The 19113-nt window shown below is 45.0% G+C and overlaps 1 protein-coding gene across 4 annotated transcripts in view; it reads right to left on the minus strand.

Moving 5' to 3' along the window:
* BAIAP2L1 (BAR/IMD domain containing adaptor protein 2 like 1) overlaps positions 1-19113 on the minus strand; it is a 73242-nt gene that overhangs the window by 22696 nt on the left and 31433 nt on the right. For 3 of the 4 annotated variants that reach the window (XM_045576812.1, XM_045576811.1, XM_036424317.2), the window contains exon 3: positions 17108-17194. The exons of the other annotated variant lie outside the window; for it this stretch is intronic. In XM_045576812.1, coding sequence (XP_045432768.1) covers positions 17108-17194 — 87 coding nt within the window. The remainder of the gene's footprint in view (positions 1-17107; positions 17195-19113) is intronic. 4 annotated transcript variants of the gene reach the window in all.

Genomic DNA, 19113 nt, shown 5'->3' on the forward strand with positions numbered 1-19113 from the left:
CCAGGGACAAAGATGCATTCCCTTGTGCATGGGGTGCCATCATTTGCGCCACTTCTAGGGTGAAACCATGCCCCTTACTCGTCCTGCTACTTTGGGTAACAAGTGTGCCAGCCCTTCCTGCCCAGGAGAGAAGGCACGTGGGAAGAGCACGTGGAGTCTACATTCGCTCTCTATGTTCCACCAGAGGAGGGAGAGGAGTCCCCTGTCCAACCTGCCAGGTGGCCCTCTTGGGGTTCCTCGCCCCCCCCCCCCCGCCCCCAGCTCCTATCATTTCTCTGGCCTCCCAGCCTGCTCTCTTCGATCTTCTTCCTCACGGGGGTCAGGGGTCTTTCCAAATGCAAAGCTCACAGGTCCTCCCCATGGCGTCCCAGATGAGCCAACTCCTCAGCAGGAAGCCACCTGCCCAGCACTGACAATGACCGTGGTCCAACCATGGGGCAGAGGGTCCCCTGTGAGACAGGACCTGATGAGGTTACAGGTGCAGAACCTGTGGTCCCCAAGGAGCCTCCACCAGAACAGCCTGCTGAGAGCGAGGGCAGACTCACCCCCAGCGCCCATGGGCCCATCCCGCCAAGTAATCGAAGTGCCCGCTCTACACCCCTCATCTACCCCATAATTACCGTCTCCTGAGGCTCAGCACGGAACAAAGTTCTTCATAACGGAAGCCCTCACATGACCAGGAATATAAGTCCATCCATGTCACTTTATATCATTTGGTCATTTCAGATGGTGAAACAACCCATGTAACTTTCACATGTTAAACACTTAAGGAACTCCTGGCCGGAGATTAAAAAAACAAACAAAACAAACAACAGCAAAAGCCCACTCCATTGCTTAACAATCAAACACTCTACTCTTGGCAAATCAGATCTACTTAAAAAAAAAAATTAAAAAAAAAAATCTAAAAACAACTTTGCTTAAACAGAGTGATTTAGGCCAGAATCAAGGCATTCGTTTTGTTTGTACTGCCAGGAGCTTCATTTCTACAACCTTATTTATGTAATGTAGATCTCTGAGAAGCGAGCGCTAAAACTAAGTCTGCGCCAGCCTGGGCACTGCTGCACTGCGCTCTGGCGGAGGCCCCGCTCCCCGCACCCACCTCAGCACTCTGGGCCTCCTGCCCACAGTTCCTCCCAGCAGGCAGCGGGGTGGCGAAGGCTCCAAAGGTTTAGTGAAAAGCCCATTCACTGTGCGGGCAGGAACCGAACACCTGCCCCTGCCCTTGTTATTCCTGTCCCTTGCAGCTCCTGGAATTTCAATGCCAGCCTCATAGCAGCAGCCACCGAGTCCTCGGTCATAAAAAGGATCAGAAAACATCTTTATTGTGACCATGCATGCTGCCAACAGTGTATCTTGAAACAGAACATGAAAATGGCCTTTATGTTTCATCTACAGAAGTTTACTCTTAGGTACCACGTGTTGCTTTATGTCAGAAACGTGGTATCACACACATTTGTTTACTCTTAGCCCTGTAACCTACTTTTTCATAAATTACATTTAAGAAAAATATATTTTTGAAAAAAGAGGGTGGAGTTGAGAAAGCACAGCCCAGATTCTAATGGAACAGAACTAAACACACATACCCAAACAGGAATTAACGTGTTGATCCCAGAAATCACAGCACAGTGTGTAACAAATCAACCATTTACTTTTTTCCTTTTAGGTTTTGAGCCAACATTTTGGGAAGAAACTCATAGTAAGTACAGTCATGTGACTAAGTCTGAATATATTGTGTTCTTAATGTCAATTATTAAAGGAGTTTAAGTTATATAGCTATTTTAAATCCTGAACTTGACATAATTAAAAGTCAATGTCTACCACTCATTTTTCCCTAAAATTCATAGGATAGCAAATTTTAGGAACTATGAACAAATATGTCCAACATTTTGGGGACAATCTTGTCTAAAAATATATATTTTGACAATAGGCAGTATGAGCTTAAAATAAAGTTACATAAAAATTTAAACAAGTATTGATATAGGCCCTGGCCGGGTACTCAGTTGGTTAGAGCGTCGTCCCAATGCACCAAGGTTGCAGGTTCAATCCCCAGTCAGGGCACATATAAGAATCAACCAATGAATGCATAAATAAGTCGAACAACAAATCAAAGTCTCTCTCTCTCTCTCTCTCATATAATAATAATAAAAGAGTATTGGTATAGAATATAGTTGTCATCTAAATACAGATTAGTCATTGGACTATTAATATATCTTCAACTAGATAATTCTTCATCAAGTCACAGTAGAAATTTAGAGGAACAGAATGGGGACACTAATGGACCCGAGTAGCACAGAACATGTGAACATATAGCCATACATGTTATTTTCCATGTACTTTTGATCACGGGTAATCAAAGCACATTTACTATTTGAAGAAAGCACAGCCGAAGCCAGTTTGGCTCAGTGGTAGAGCGTTGGTCTGTGGACTGAAGGGTCCCAGGTTCGATTTCGGGCAAGGGCATGTACATTGGTTGTGGGCACATCCCTGGTAGGGGGTGTGCAAGAGGCAGCTGGTCAATGTTTCTCTCTCATCGACGTTTCTAGCTCTCTTTCTCTCTCTCCCTTCCTCTCTGTGAAAAATCAATAAAATATATTAAAGAAAAAAAAAAGAAAGAAAGCACAGAGCAATGACCGACTCACACACAAACATCTCCATGTGACTTCAAGTGGAATAAGACAATGAAATGACAGGGTAGCAGCCAGCCTGGCCTAAAGTTACACCGCATGGATTAACGCAGAATGACCAAAAGTGTTAGTGGAGAAAGGATATACTCTTCCTGACTATTTCCAAATCTCAAATGTGACGATGAGAAAACACAATGAAAGTAAAAGTAAACTACACAAGTAGGTAGAACAAGGATTAGTTACCCACCCAGGCTGAGAGGCGGATTATGTCAGGAACCTGTGGCCTCCCCTGAAAGGCTTTGCCAGCACCTAAGAATAGCTCCCAGGGCGATTTAAGCCCAGCCCCTGGTGCAGTGAGCAATGTGCCTTGGAGGGATAATGCCAAGAACAGAGGGCATCACTGAACGCTCCTCCAAAAGCGGGGCATCTGACTGACCTAATGCAGCACCACAGTTCTCACTGCCGCCCTGCAGAGACTCTACTCATTCTGCCACTGATCACCGTGTACCATCGTAGGAAGACAAATGGGACACACAGGAGTTACACAATAGGGTTATGTCTCCCAAAGTTCCCTCATTGGTGAAAGTACAGAGTCACTAACATCTGACTTTGACAAGAAAGGACACATGCTAAAAACCTCAAGTGCCTAATTACTAAGCTAGTTTCTTCCTGCCCATAAGAAGATGAGAAGAAATGAACAGGACAGAGAATAGAAAGCAAGAAAATGTAAGTAAATAAACAATATAGTCCAAATAAAAGACGATGATTGTTAGGATTAAAAAAAACAACACTCAACTCTATCCTGCTTAGACGAAGCCTTACATACAGGGACCCAGAAAGGCTGAGAGAAGAAGAATAAGATAGTATGGCAGGCAAATCACAGACTGGGGGAAATAGAGTATACACCTGATAAAGGACTTGTATCCAAAATATGTAAAGAACCCTTAAAACTTAGCAATAAGGAAGCAAGCCACTCAGTTAAAAAAGAGCAAAAGATCTGAACAGATATCTCACCAAAACAAGATATACAGATGGCAAATGAACATTTGAAAAGATACTCCGCATCCAATGCCAATGGGAACTGGGGATGAAAACAACAATGAAATGCCCCACTAACCTACCAGAAGGGCTAAAATCCGGAAAACAGGCAACACCAAATGGTGATGATGTGGAGTAATGGAACTGACTGTTCGTTGCTAGCAGGAATGCAAAACAGTGCAGCCACCTGGCAAAGCAGACCTGCAGGTTCTTAGGAAGGTAGTCTTACCATGATCTAAGTCACCTGAAATCTAATGTCCACAGAAAAACCTGCATATGAATGTTTATAGCATCTTTATTCATATTGCCAAAAACTGAAAGCAACCAAGATGAATGGATAACCAAACGGTGGTACATCCGTACAACTGAATATTATTCAGGAGTGAAAAGGAAACTATTATGTCACAAAAAAAGACATGGAGGAAGCTGAAGTGCTTGCGCATTGCTTAGTGGAAAACGCCAGTCTGAAAAGGCTACATATTATATAATTCCAACTAAATGACATTATTCTGGAAAAGGCAAAACTAGAGACAGTAAAAAGATCAGTAGTTGCCAAGGGTGGGGGAGGTGAGGACTAGCTATTATAATGGCAGATATGTCATTAAACATTTGTCACAATTCACAGAACACAGCCCTGGCTGGGGTGGCTCAGCTGGTTGAGTGTCTTCCCATGCACCAAAAGCTGCAGGCTTGATCCCTGGAGAGGAACATGCAAGAGGCAGCCGATCCATGTTTTGCTCTCACATCAATGTTTCTCTCAAAATCAGTCAACTATTAACAATTCACAGAACACCAAGAGTAAACCCTAATGCAAACTATGATTTCAGATGCCGATGTACCAAGATTGGTTCTTATTTGTAACAAATGTAACACAGCAATGCAAGATGTTACAAACAGAGGAAACTAGTGGGGAGAGAGCAGAGTGTGTGGAGACTCTGGCTAAGATCTGTTCAATTTTCTATAAATCTATGACTGCCCTAAAAAAATAAAGTCTATTAATTAACAATAACAAAAGAAACATTGCAGCAGCCATCTGCAACTAGAGTGAGTAGGAACCTGCACCTGCGTGGGGGACAGCACACGGGTGTCTGAGTGCTTCTGGAAGCTGCAATGAATAAGAACTCCATCTGATTCTTAGTGATCGTGTGCCCCTGTCTATTGAACAAATGAATGAAAGGGCCACTGCAGTGAAAAGAGACGTAAAGAACAAGGACAGAGCTGAAACCGGTTTGGCTCAGTGGATAGAGCATTGGCCTGTGAACTGAAAGGTCCCAGGTTTGATTCTGGACAAGGGCATGTACCTTGGTTGCAGGCACATCCCCAGTAGGGGGTGTGCAAGAGGCAGTTGATTGATGTTTCTCTCTCATCGATATTTCTAGCTCTCTACCCCTCTCCCTTCCTCTCCGTAAAAAATCAATAAAATATATTTAAAAAAAAGAAAAAAAAGAAAGAAAGAATAGGGACAAAGAGCAGGACAAGAGACTCCAGCAAAAGCCTGACCCATCCGAAGGTGGCGTCTGTTGTATTGGATTTTATTTCATAAGAAACATCACACTTTTATTATTTCTATAATAAAAACAATATTGATTGCAGAAACTCCTATGGGAAAATTATTTTTGTTGAACCTGAATGCCTGGCCATCACCTTGCCACCCTTTTCTCCTCCGCTGAAACACCTACTCTCAGATGGAGAGAGACTGGTGAGGCAGCCGCAAAGCGAGCCCCTCAGCCAGGACTGGCACCCGCACGGAGCTGTTTCCAACTCAGAGTTTTCAGGAGCAAATTCCTGGCAGCTTTCAGTTAACCAAGGTTTACTGACACAGAGGTCCGGTCTCAGAGGATCCTGAACCACAAACAAGATTTTTTTTTAAACAAGTGACATTTTTGTTTACAAAATTTTCATTTTGCCTAACAAGAAGCTACAATCCCAGACTATGTGGGCTCAGTGCGGACACTTGGCAGCCCAAGGTGAAAGGATTAAGTGTCCTAACACGGGAAAGGCGCCAAGAGCGAGGCACACACAGACTCAGTGTTAGTTCCTCCCAGCTTCCCGGTTCCTGGTAGACAGGGGCCCGGAAGGGAGGGATGGTGCAGAGCGGATACAGTCCTTACGAACCATTTATTGAGGAAGTCTGGCAATAAGAGAAAAGTGACATGAGGTAGCTAGAGATGGCAATGCGAAACACTCTTCCTTTTTCTTTTTTAAGAAAGGGAGGACTTCAGGTTTGAGGGAAGAATGCATGGAAACCAATACGCCCTGTATGACGGACATGTGAATTAATTCCTAATTTGCATGTAAGAAATGCTTTACAAGTAAACTATCCTGGCTATTTTAAACTCGAGTCTTCAGCGAGGCAGAGAGGTGAAGCAAGCAGAGGGTATCAGCAACCTAGTGCTCAGTGCGCCGGGTGATGTGGAGTAGAGGTCTTCCCTGAACACGGTCACTGAAGAGCTAACCGTCACTGCCAGGCAGACTGATAAGTCCACTGGGAGAGCAAACGGGATGTTTCTTACCATTCTTTTTGATTCACAATTAAACTAAGCTAACCTGCTTGCTGCACACTAGGACCATCCAGTTAAACGAAGGGCAGGAGTGGGCTGAAAGCCACTGCTTCCCACGCCGGATTTTCATGCGCTGCTCTTACTTAGTAGCTGAAGGGCTACGGCCGTTTATTCAAGGTTCTCAATTATATCTCACACAGAGATCAGATCAATTTCACATCCATATACAGATCACAAGTGGTTGTTTTATTTACCCCAAATGTAAAATACAGCATTAAAAAGATTAAATGTTTTCTACAAACTATTATATGAGGTAAGTAACATTAATTATTCATCTTCCTTTTTCTTTTTTTAAATATATTTTATTGATTTTGTACAGAGAGGAAGGGATAGAGATAGAGAGTTAGAAACATCGATGAGAGAGAGTCATCGATCAGTCGCCTCCTGCACACCCCCTACTGGGGATATGCCCGCAACCAAGGTACATGCCCTTGACCGGAATCGAACCCGGGTCCCTTCAGTCCCCAAGCCGACGCTCTATCCATTGAGCCAAACCGGTCCCGGCTCATCTTCCTTTTTCATTGATTAGTAGATTAAGGCTAAAATGCAACCATTTTGATTACTAGTGAAAATGAAAGCAGGAGTATTATCAATAATAAATGACGCTCACAACTAGTTACTCCTTATGGTATCACTAATTAACTGTAGGCATTTCCATTCAAGCTTTAAAAATGCCGGAATCTTTAAAAAAATTTTTTTAATGTTAAAACAGGACCCTGGCCCTGACTGGTTTTGCTCTGTGGTTACAGTGTTGGCCTTCAGACCAAAGGGTCTTGGGTTCAATTCCCAGTCAAGGGCACATACCTGGGTTGCAGGTTTGATTCCCAGCCCCCAGTAGGGGTGTGTGCCGGAGGCAACCAAATGATGTGTTTCTTACATTGATTTTTTTTCTCTCTCTCGCCTACTCCCCCCCCCCCCCCCATCTTAAAAATCAACAGAAAGCAAACCAGGCTCTGAATCACAAAGATTGGGCAATGCAGAGGTAAAAAGGTGCTAAGAGACAGTTTTCAGTTCAGTGTTACTGAGTAAAACCATCTTACACATTTTAAGTGAAGAATTTCTCAACAAGCTTAAAAACAAAATAAAACAGACTACAGACCCCAACTTTCAGTCAGTCATGTTTCCTTTGACCTACACCCACACCCCCGCCCCCCGGAGGTTTTGGGGGGTCCTACTATGATTGGATTTAAGGAAGATTCCACAAAACTAGTATCCGTTTTATTATCTCTTCCTCCACACTGACCATTGAACCACAGGAGAACAAACATGACTGTGCCATCACAGTTCAAACGTCCCCTCCCCTCCTCTACCTCAGGGGAAGGTGACAGGGCACACATTGTCGGACCCTCCCAGACAGCCATGGCTTCAGGGAACCCTGTGCCATGCGCTGTGCTAGCAAGCCCTGCGGCGATGGCCTCACTCAGTCCTCACAACCCAAGGGAGCACTGCTGTCACCGCATCACACAGGCGGCGACGGACAGGCTCGTAGGTGACTTCTCCGAGGCCACACGAAGAGGAGTGGGCTGTTCTTACTGCGTACCTCGGGGGGGGGGGGGGGGGAGCAGCGCCCGTCCCGTGAGAGTTCCGGAGAAGGAACGCCTGAATTGTCAGTGCTGTCTGAAAACGGGCCAGGCTGCCTGCGGGGCGGGCGGCCTCACAGAGGTCTGAACGCACTGGCTGAGGCTGGCCGGTCACCAAGCCGGTTCAGCTCAGATGTGTGGGTCAGGCAGGAAGCGGAACCAAAGTGGGGGGACTGGCTCCCCACAGCACCAGACCCATAAAGCCTCCCTCTCCCCCCACCTTGGCACGACCCCATGACACACAGAGAGAGGAACCAACCAAGACTAAGAGTAGCCGAAGGCCGAATGAACCAGAAATATGGAACCCTTAAGGGAACTAAGGAGGCATAAAAACATGGCCATCCATGACAAATGGCAGGGAACCCCACTGCTGCTGCACAGGCAACTCACGCTGGAAAAGGAGTGCAGGGAAAAGGGCTGGGGCGGGAGGCCTGCGGTGCCACCCCCACCGGCCCCTCATGCATCTGTAGGATGTCCTGTAACCATCAGCCCCTCCCAGGGGCAGTGAGGACCAGCTGAGAACTCAGAAGTGGAGCATCTGCCAGCTGTGAGCCTCGGTAATTGTTAGTTCGGGGCTGAGGGAAGCCACAGGGCAGGAGGGTAAGTACCACTGCCACTGGGCAAGCAAAACAGGGCCCGTCTTGTTCACCGGGATCTAGGAGGACACACACAGTGAGCTCTGGGCTCACGTTCCAGCTGCGCCGGCGACATTTCCACTTTGTCTGACAAGCATCCCAAACCTCACACATCTGAACTTTTAAAAATATTAGTACAGTCAGACCACAACCCTCCTGAGTTCACAACCTTCTGAGGCATCCACCCCCACCTCAGGCAACCTTACCAGGACCCCCGAGGCCCTACCTGACTGGCCCCACCTGGGAGCCTGCTCCACCTCCAGACCCCTCCCCTCCTACTCCTCCTTTCTTAACTGCACCTCACCCAGACTGGCTTCCAACTGTGGCCCAACCTGAGGCTGCCTCAGGGCCTTGGCACTGCCAGCACCAGTGGAACGGCCTCCCTCCCACTGCACGGCCTGAGCACTCTACCTAACCGGCCACTCCCCCTTTGGAGCAGGGACTTGGGAGCACTGACTTATCCTCAGGGACTAGATCAATGCCTCTCAGGTAGAGATGCTCATTGGAATGAGCACAGGGTCCTCTAAACCAGGAAAGAAAAACTAAAATAATCCCCTGATCACGAATACCTGCTTTTATGTGCTTTTCAGAATACCATAGAATGCCTCCTGCCCCCACACCCTCCCAAGGAACAATTTTTCAAAAAAGCAAATCAGAAACAAACCCCGTGTTGGTCCTGGTACCATAGTGCCACCCTCTTCACAGAACAGGGACTCCACCGCAGCACCAACAGAGGAAAATGTAAAGAAGGAAAATGTAGGCAGCGATTAAACATGACGAGTAAATGAATGACGTGTGAATTCAAAGAAATGTGTGTGAGATGCTAAATTTAAAAAAGCAGTGCACAAAAGTTTTTATATAGCCACAGGTTTTAATTATGTAAAAAACATATTTTAAAGTAATAAAGACAGAAACTGTTTATTAGTTTTATTTTTAGTAAGGTAATTTTTAAAAAATGAAGTACATTTTTATACTCCTTATAAAATCAAAGAGTAGTTCTAAACTTAAAGGACTCATATGCTAGTTTATTGGATTTACACGTTGCCCTGGCTGGGGTTACCCAGTGTTAGAATGTTAGCCCGCGCACCAAAGGGTCTTGAGTTCAATTCCTGATCAAGGGCACGCACCTTGGTTGCCTTCCACAGCCCAATTGATGTCTCTCTCTCACATAGATATTTCTTTCTCTCTCCCCTCCCTCCTACTCTAAAAATCAATGGAAAAAATATCCTCAGGTGAAGATTAGGTAGAGAATACAAGTGAGATGAGATTAAAATATTCAGTATCCATGCAGAGAGGAGACCTCAGTCAGTCACACATTTCTTTCATTGCAACAATGGAAGCTGCCGCCACCAGCTGAGGCCTGCGTCATGAGCACCACCTCCCATATATATCAGCTTCACTGCCTTCAGAACAGGAAGAGGCTCATCTGGACAGAGTCCAGCTCTTAGTTGTTAAGAGCTTGCCACGTAATTTGCCTCTGTGGTCACCTTGTAATTTTTATTTTATCTGTGAACCCATGCTCCTAAAATATTTTTAATATATTTTTATTGATTTCATAGAGGAAGGGGAAGGGGAAGGGAGAGGGAGAGGGAGAGAGAGAAACATCAGTGATGAGAGAGAATTACTGATTGGCCGCCTCCTGTATGCCCCACATTAGGGATTGAGCCTGCAATCCAGGCACGTGCCCTGAATGGGAATTGAACCTGCAACCTTGTTCTATCGGGACAATGGTCCATTCAACTGATACACCTGGTCAGGGCCGGACCAAGTTTATTCATGCTGTAAACGATAGCCATGGTTTTAAGAGAGCCAGAGAAACCTGGTTCACAGAGTTGGAATGGGAGAGCCCAACCTCCAGGTCTGATACACTCATTTAGTTGATCAACAAACATTGTAAGCACATCCTAGAGAAGAGGTCGCCAACTGGTGATGGTCCATGAGGTCCGAAGGGTGGTGACGGCTGTCCTAGAGTATATCAGCTCTCACAGCCTTGCCTCACCAAGTTTTGCTGAGCCGGGTAAGGGCTGGCACATTCCTTATAACTGCCACCTCCCCTCCAGGATGTCCCTACAACAGACACTGCTGAGGGACCGTACCCTCACCCCAAGGACTGCTGTGGGAATTAGTCGGACTCCTAGACTCTGCGTTTCCAGGCGTGCCAACAAAACCCACCTGCTGTGTTATTCACACTGTGCCGGGCCGGCCAACAACAGCTCTCGTGGGTCATGCAGTGGCTACGAGGCAGCACACAGGGACATGCTGCAAAGCACAGAGCGAACAGAACTGTCGGAAAGATTTCTGATGACCTGGGTTCTTCTTCAGAGTTTTAGTTTCTCCTCCGTGGAAAGCTGAGGAGAATGAGGCCATGAATGGATGCCAGGCTGCCTGCATGTTCCAGAGGAATGTAAAGTGGGTGCCACCACCTCTTGGTCATGACCGTCTATTACATTTAATGTGACTTAGTTAAGACACCCCACACTGGAAACGTCTCAGAAGCGGCACAGTTATGCTTTTTGGTTGTTTCTCCTCTTATTTTTGGTGACAGAATACACATAATTTACCCATAGTGACATTCAGCACATTCACAATATTGTACAACCATCACCATCATCCAGTTCAAAGCCCTCTCCCTGCCTGAGAAGAAAAGCCTGCAGCCGCTAAACCACTCATTCCCACCTCTCTGCCTCCCAGCCTTGGCAGCTGCCGTCCCCTGCCCATCTCTTCAGGATCTGCTGACGGGGCATTTCACACACATGGGATCATATACGTGTGGCCTTTCAGCCTGCCTGCTTGCACTGAGCATGCCGGAATGCAGGTCTGTGCGTCATTTTCTTATTACTGAACACAGTCCCATGTGTGGCTGGGCTGTGTGCTATTTGTCCACCAGCTGCTGGATGGGTGGGTGTGTCCACCTCTGGTCGCTGTGAATAGTGTTATCAAGGTTGTGTGTGGGCATGGGCGCCATAGCTCTGGAATAGTGTCTAAGAAATGGCATTGCTGGGTTCTGTGGGAAATTTACATGGAGAAACTGGCTCTTTTCTGAGGCGGCTATTCCATTTTGCATGCCCGCTAGCAATGCGTGAGGACTTGACTTACCTCTGCCCACACTGCTCCCATCTGCCTCTTTAATGACAGCCGCGGTGTTGGATGTGAACTGGCATCTCATTGTGGTTACGACGTGCATTTCCCTAGTGGCTGATGATGCTGAGCATCTTTTCACCGGCTTACTTTTTAATACTTTTACAGGAAAGAGCACCAGAGAAAGCGCAGTCACCCCCAAACTTTCAGAATGTCACCCAGCCATGGCTGTCACCACGGGCTTGGACACGTGCGCCAGGCCAGGCCAGGCCTCACTCATGTCATGATGCTACCCACACCCGTCTTCCGGGTCCCTTGCCCTTGTCCTCCTTCCTCTGCCTGTCACAGGGGCCGCCTCCCTTTGCGGTTTCCTGTGCATCAGCCCTGAGTCACCTTCCTGGTCTTCCCTGGTTTGTGTCAGAACTCGGTGGTTTTGTTTCTGACACACACTTGGAGGCCCAGCACAGAGCCAGAGTAGGAACCGCCCGACTGCAAGAGGATGCAAGTGAGTGGCTCTCGTGCACACTGGCAGTGGCGGTGGTGAGGCGGCACCTCCTGGGTCCCCTGGGCCACCACCCTCCCTGCGGCCTGGGTGGCTGCTCGGACCCCTGAGCGGCTGTTCCTGGCTATGCTGAGAGCGTGAGGACAAGCCGCTACATTCTCCCCAGCCTGAGTGGATAGGACACACGATACCCTTCAAGAAGACGACCAACCTGAATCATTGTGAAAATTGGGTTTAAATAAGACAATTTGCTCTGCACACACTTCAAAATTCAAAGCGTTACGAGAATGGGCAGGTACCATCAAGCGTAATGAAACCCGTGCAGCGATGTAGCAAGTTCCACTAGGAGGCACTAGATGTGAAACTGAGGCACCCTCATTGGACAGCTTAGCTTTTATATCTGTAGTTCCTTTTACTAAGCGTAGAGCATCATTTCCACATGCAGTTACTTCAACGTTGGGAGAAGGCATGCTTTTCCTAGCCCTCCTGACTATGTCTTAAGGAAACACAAAATGCAGACTTACACACCAGGTCAGTTTCAGACCTTACGGTGATGGCTCTTTAACACGGCCTTTACCTGCTGAGCCACACTGGTCAGGGGCCTCACTGCCTTATGTAAAGCACGGCAGAAGCAGCACATCTTTGGACATACACACAATTAAGTGGACGCGCTAGGCCACACCGCTGGCACACTGCCCGCATCTGATTAACTGGCCATTAACCAGCTGGTGACTTCAGCAGTTACTCCCTGTGAGCCCCCGTTTCCTCGCTGTAAAATGGAAACAACAGCAGGCACTTCAGAGGGCTGTGTGATGTGGTCTGCAAGGTGCTCAGAACAGTGCCTGGCACCTAGCAGGTGCTATGTTCAACAAATAAAATAAATTCCCTGTTAACTGTTTTCTATTTTTGTTGGATGGATTTTAATCTCTTTAAAGTGAGTCAAACTTGCAATGAAAAGATAAGTGGTTTGGGTCAATAATAACTGCTCTGGCTCAGCTTAGCTCTCTCATCAACTCTGGTATAAATTCGTATATCTAGCCCTAACCGGTTTGGCTCAATAGATAGTGTGTTGGCCTATGGACTGAAAGGTCCCAGGTTCGATTCCGGTCAAGGGCATGTACCCAGTAGGTCGGAGGTGTGCAGGAGGCAGCTGAATGATGTGTCTCTCATCAATGTTTCTAACTCTTTATCCTTCTCCCTTCCTCTCTGTAGAAAATCAACAAAACATATTAAAAAAATAAATTCCTGTATCTAAACCTTAGGAATATATTAATATTTTTTTGTGAATTCATAATACTTCTTTTAAAATATTTCAGATTTAGCCAAAACCGGTTTGGCTCAGTGGATAGAGCGTCAGCCTGCAGACTGAAGGGTCCCGGGTTCGATTCCGGTCAAGGGCATGTACCTTGGTTGTGGCACATCTCCAGTAAGGGGTGTGCAGGGGGCAGCTGATCAATGTTTCTCTCTCATCTATGTTTCTAACTCTCTATCCCTCTCTCTACCTCTCTGTACAAAATCAATAAAATATATTTTAAAAAATAAAATAAAAATAAAAAATATATATATTTTATTGATTTTTTACAGGGATAAAATAAAATATATTTTAAAAAATAAAATAAAAATAAAAAATATATATATTTTATTGATTTTTTACAGGGAGGTAGAGAGAGGGACAGAGAGTTAGAAACATAGATGAGAGAGAAACATTGATCAGCTGCCTCCTGCACACCCCCTACTGGAGATGTGCCCGCAACCAAGGTACATGCCCTTGACCGGAATCGAACCCGGGACCCTTCAGTCCCCAAGCCGACACTCTATCCATTGAGCCAAACCGGTCCCGGCTAAAATATATTAAAAAAAAATAATAAAATATTTCAGATTTTTCCCTGCTCTTATTTTTAAGATCTAAGATCATCAAGTTGAATTTTGAGTATCAACAAGGCAAAACTATAATAAATATATATTTTGAAACTGCAATACCTATAAACATTCTATCAATAATAACAAAAGAAGCCGAAACCGGTTTGGCTCAATGGATAGAGTGTCAGCTTGGGGACTGAAAGGACCCGGGTTTGATTCCAGTCAAGGGCATGTACCTTGGTTGCGGGCATATCCCCAGTAGGGGGTGTGCAAGAGGTAGCTGATCGATGACTCTCTCTCATCGATGTTTCTGGCTCTCTATCTCTCTCCCTTCCTCTCTGAACAAAATCAATAAAATATATTTAAAAACAAAACAAAACAAAAAAACAAAAGAAAACCTATGATTTTTTTTTTTTTTTTTTTTTTTATGTTCCCTGGTGGGGAGGGGACAAAAATCTTCTGTTTTGTGCCCAATTTAAGAAACTGGTCTAAACAATTTAATAAGCGATTCAAATTCAAAATAATGTAATAGCTGGCTAAACAGGAACAAAATAACAGTCTAAATTTATGTAATGGTGAGCTCCAAGGACCTCAAAGCAAACTCCCCAACTCCCCAAAGAAAGTCGCCTGTTATTCCTTGAGAAATAAATGAGAACAAGTTTTGTTTTTGTATGCTTTAAAGATGCTAAAACGGGTTGAAAGTTTCTTTTAAATATTTTGCCAAAACATTTCCCACTGACCATGTGTTTTTCCTCTCTACCTTTGCAATATTTTCTAAGTTTTTAAAAATAAGTATTGTTTAATCTAGAGACAAAACTGGAAGTTTTGCATGCATTTCAGTTTCCTTTTCTTATTATTATTTTATTTTTTGTTAATCCTCACCTGAGGATATTTTCCCATTAATTTTTACAGAGAGTGGGGGTGGGGGGTGGGAGGGGAGATAGATTTGGTTGCCTCCTATATGAGCCTTGCCTGGGCCAGGGATCGAGCCTGTAACTGAGGTATGTGCCCCTTGACCAGAATCGAACATGGGACCCTTCAGTCCGAGGGCTAACACTCTATCCGCTGAGCCAAACAGGCTAGGGCTCAACTTCCTCTTTTAAATGAGTCCAGTTCTTTGACTTATGTGACCGCAGGCACATGTAACCTGAGAACCCAAGTCACATGACTTGTTACATATCAATTAAACACAGGGGATTAAAATATTTTACCTGCCAAATCCTGACTACAGACCTCTGGTTTCTGGCTTTTGTTGTTTGCTCATTGCTCCTAACAAGGCAAGATGGCTAAGCTCTCGAGCTTCTTACAGGGCTGTGGTTGCTAGGATCATCATGCTCATGCCTGCTAAACCCAAGCGCTTAGATAGCAGGTGATAAAGAACTGCTTTTTCTTTGGGGAAAAGGATATCAACAAAATCTTCTTGAAAAGTGAGAAAAATACAATCTAACTGAGGTCTTTCTCTTTTTCCTATGAATTGTCCACTACACTTCCACACAGGGAATTCTAACAGATATAGGGTAGTAGTTTAGTCTAAACTAACAACAAAATAAACTAAGCAAATAAAAAATATTAGGCCTCCAAAAGCAGCTCTTACTAGGAAAAAACTTTACCATGGAGTTGATATAAATGAGTAGGAAATTAATAACTACATGAGATAAATATAAGCAGAAGGACAACTTAAAACAAAAATAACAACAAAAGTTACTTCCATCCCCTCTGAATAAAACACATATCCACATGAAACTCCACCAATGTAACATACTTTCCTTACTGGAATGGAGTTTTATGTAATTCCGTGTTCATAACAACACGGTTGCTGTGGAAATAGCTGATTCAACATTATGAACTCACAGCTGAATAAAACAAGGTGTGGAACAGAAGTCTTATTTAAACAGTGGCCAGAACCATAAAACAAAATCGGCAAACTGAGCGACAGTGAGTCAGAGCATCCTGAGTTTTAATGTGAGGGTCATGCATGTTTTCCCCCATATAGGATGTTTCTTTTTCCTTAGTCTTCTATTTTGGAATCCTATAAACACTGCAGGCATCCCTCCCGGTCCCAGTGTATAGTGGATTACACTGACCCTGCTCAAGACCTCGCCAGAACCTACAGAGCCAACAGAACCCACGTCAGGGAGGGTTTTGAAAATGTTCTGTGTGTAATTGATTCTGCTAAATACAGAGCTGACTTATTCACACAGCATCCCTTCAGGCGTAGGCTTCATCTCCAGTTTCGAAGATAATAAATGCTACAAGTACAGAACCTAATTTTTAAGTCAGAGGATGTTAATGCGCAACCAAAGCAACTTCACAGCCAGCAACCCTGTCACCACACCGCAGATTTGTCCCTCCACTTTTATGGTCTGCAATGCTGCAGACCCTGGAGACACCTGACGTAGAAATGGTGTGAGTTACGTGAACTTTAAAGTGTATGCTCTCTGCTTCCCTTCCCACCTTTAACGGGAGACAGCCCCCCTTTTCCTTCATCAGGCACACACTTGACCAATCGTTCCCTCTGGCTTTCTCAACCTTCCAAATTAGAGCATGAAGCCAAAAATTTTACCCTTTCAAAATAAAACATTTTTGACGAGTTTTAAAACTGGTGGTTATATGTGGGGCTAGTGACAAAAGAAAAAAAGGACCTTTCCCCCCTTAGGAGATGACCCAGGAAGAACTGGCTCTGTAAATAGAAACCCAGATAGATTCCCTTGGCAGCTGGCACCACCGAGGGTGTGGCTGCCCTCCGCGTGTGCACAGGAGACCAATTCATACCAGCAAGACCGGAAAAATCACAACTGAGAGCAACTGTGGAAGCAGCGAGAGCCAAGACCAGAACGCAAAGGGCTGACTCTCTGCTAGGTGAGTCACAGGAAACCCTCCCACCCCAGACCAGAACCCGCCCAGCTCCTGCAGTGGAGAATGCAGGTCAAAGCTCCCTGGGCTTTGGGCTTTGGGGGAAGGGCTGAGCCCAAGCCTCAGGGGCAGAAGCCCAATTCCCAAGGAGCAGGGAGGCAGGGCACCAGCTGTGGCCTGCCCTCTAACTAGGCCTCCACCTTCGACACACCACAGTGAACTTGATCATCCCAGAAGAGGCCGCACTGGGTGCTGGGCTAGCTCTCCTTTCTAGTCCCGGATTTCACCATTCATGCGTTCTGATCAGCACTCGCAGGATGAAGGGCCCCGAAACCGCTGCTCAAGCCAGGTTTACATATAATGACGATCAGCTCACCCAGCTCTGTCGACACAGGGGACCCCGTGGCAATCTCACCAATCTTGGCCACTCCATCGAAGTAGGCTTTCCCCGCCAGGATCATAGCTAGACAGGGAAGGTGACACACAAAAATCATCATTTTGACAGAAAAGGAGGAAGCGACACAGAGGTTTTCTCCCAAGCATCTCGCATCCCTTTGGCTCTGGGAAGGCAGTGTGTGCCGATAGCTGTGCCGATAGCTGTGCTGGGCAGAGGCCCCACCACTGACAGCACCATGGGAACATCCTTGCAGGCACTACAAGCAGCCCCAGAGAACATCCCATGCAGGCACTGAAGTCTAGAGGAGGCCTGCCTTCTCCTGATGCCAGTTCTAGGAACATAAACCCACGGACACAGACAGGCTTGGGGCGAGGAGGAGGGCTGGAGATCACTGGGAGGAGGGGGGAGAAGACATCTGTAATACTTTCAACAATAAAGATAAATAAAAAAAAGAAGTTGCAGCTTTACTATTTATGTATACGAGTTTAGAAGACATAATGGTATACCAGGCAGCTATTTCATAAGGCTGAGGATGACCTTGAAGTAGAATCATAAGGAAGAATAATAAGTCGCATTTGTGTAGACTTTCCAAGTTATTGCTTGAGCTGTTCTAGCCGACAACATTAACACATGCGCTGGTGATGTTATCGCCCTGTTTCATGAAGGGGAGTGGACTGGAGACATTCTGCTTCCTTCCCAAGGTCGATGGCAAGGCAGAGGGAGTGCACACAATGCCAACTAAGGTTCTTCACTTCCTCAGCTCTGCATTAAAGGTGTTTTTGATTCTTTGGCCTCAGAACTGAAAAGGGGATGACTCCACCTAAAAACAAGCTCGTAGCCAGCAAACTGTCAAGTTAATATACACAATATTTTAGCACAAAGATTTTAAATGGCAAGCTACTGATAAGCTGAAACGCAAATTTGTAGGAGAATGGTATACAGGATTATACAACACTTACCACAAAAATTTTTATCTGAACCACACATGGAAATGAAAATTTTCATCATCTGTTCACTTATGCTTAAAACTATTCTCCTTATTCTATTGTAGTAAAACATCCTTGATTTTATGATACAGTTGAATTAACTTTAAAAATTATATAGTTTACCCAGAATAAGGAATAAAATATTTTCATAATTTTGGTTTCCTCTGTGAACACATTAAGAGGTTTTCTACACCCTTATTGTTTTAAGGGTGAAGAATATTAGTTCTATTTTTTTTAAAATATATTTTATTGATTTTGTACAGAGAGGAAGGGAGAGAGATAGAGAGCTAGAAACGTCGATGAGAGAGAGTCATCGATCAGCTGCCGGTAGGGGGTGTGCACACAACCAAGGTACATGCCCTTGACCGGAATCGAACCCGGGACCCTTCAGTCTGCAGACCGACGCTCCACCGCTGAGCCAAACCGGTTTCGGCTATTAGTTCTATTTTATGTATTTAAACTTTAGGGGTTAATATTGATTAATAGCATTGTATAAATTGCAGGTCTACAACTTTTAATACTTTGTGCTCACCACCTGAAGTGACTGGCCTCCCTTATCCTACTTCCCTCTGGTAACCACCATTCTGTTGTATTTTCGAGTTTGTTTGTTGTTTTTGTTTACATTCCATATGAGTAACATCATATGGTTCTTCCCCTTTTCCATCTGACTTATTTTACTTAGCATAATATTCTCAAGACCCATCCATGTTTTTGCAAGAGGAAATATTTCACTTTTTTATGGCTGAGTAGTATTTCTCTGTATATATGTACCACAACTTCTTTATTCAATCATCTTCAAAAGATACTTAGGTTGATTCCATGTCTTAGCTATTATGAATAATGCTACAATAAATATAGAGGTACACACAACTTGACAAATAAGTGTTTTCAAATTTTGGGGAGTAGATACCTAGAAGAGGGGTTGCTGGTTCATATGGTAGTTCTATTCTTAATTTATGGTGGAACCTCTATTTTCCATAGTAGCTGCACCAATTTACA

Source organism: Pipistrellus kuhlii, unplaced genomic scaffold, assembly GCF_014108245.1.
Source record: "Pipistrellus kuhlii isolate mPipKuh1 unplaced genomic scaffold, mPipKuh1.p scaffold_m20_p_8, whole genome shotgun sequence".
In the NCBI taxonomy this organism is placed as follows: domain Eukaryota; kingdom Metazoa; phylum Chordata; class Mammalia; order Chiroptera; family Vespertilionidae; genus Pipistrellus; species Pipistrellus kuhlii.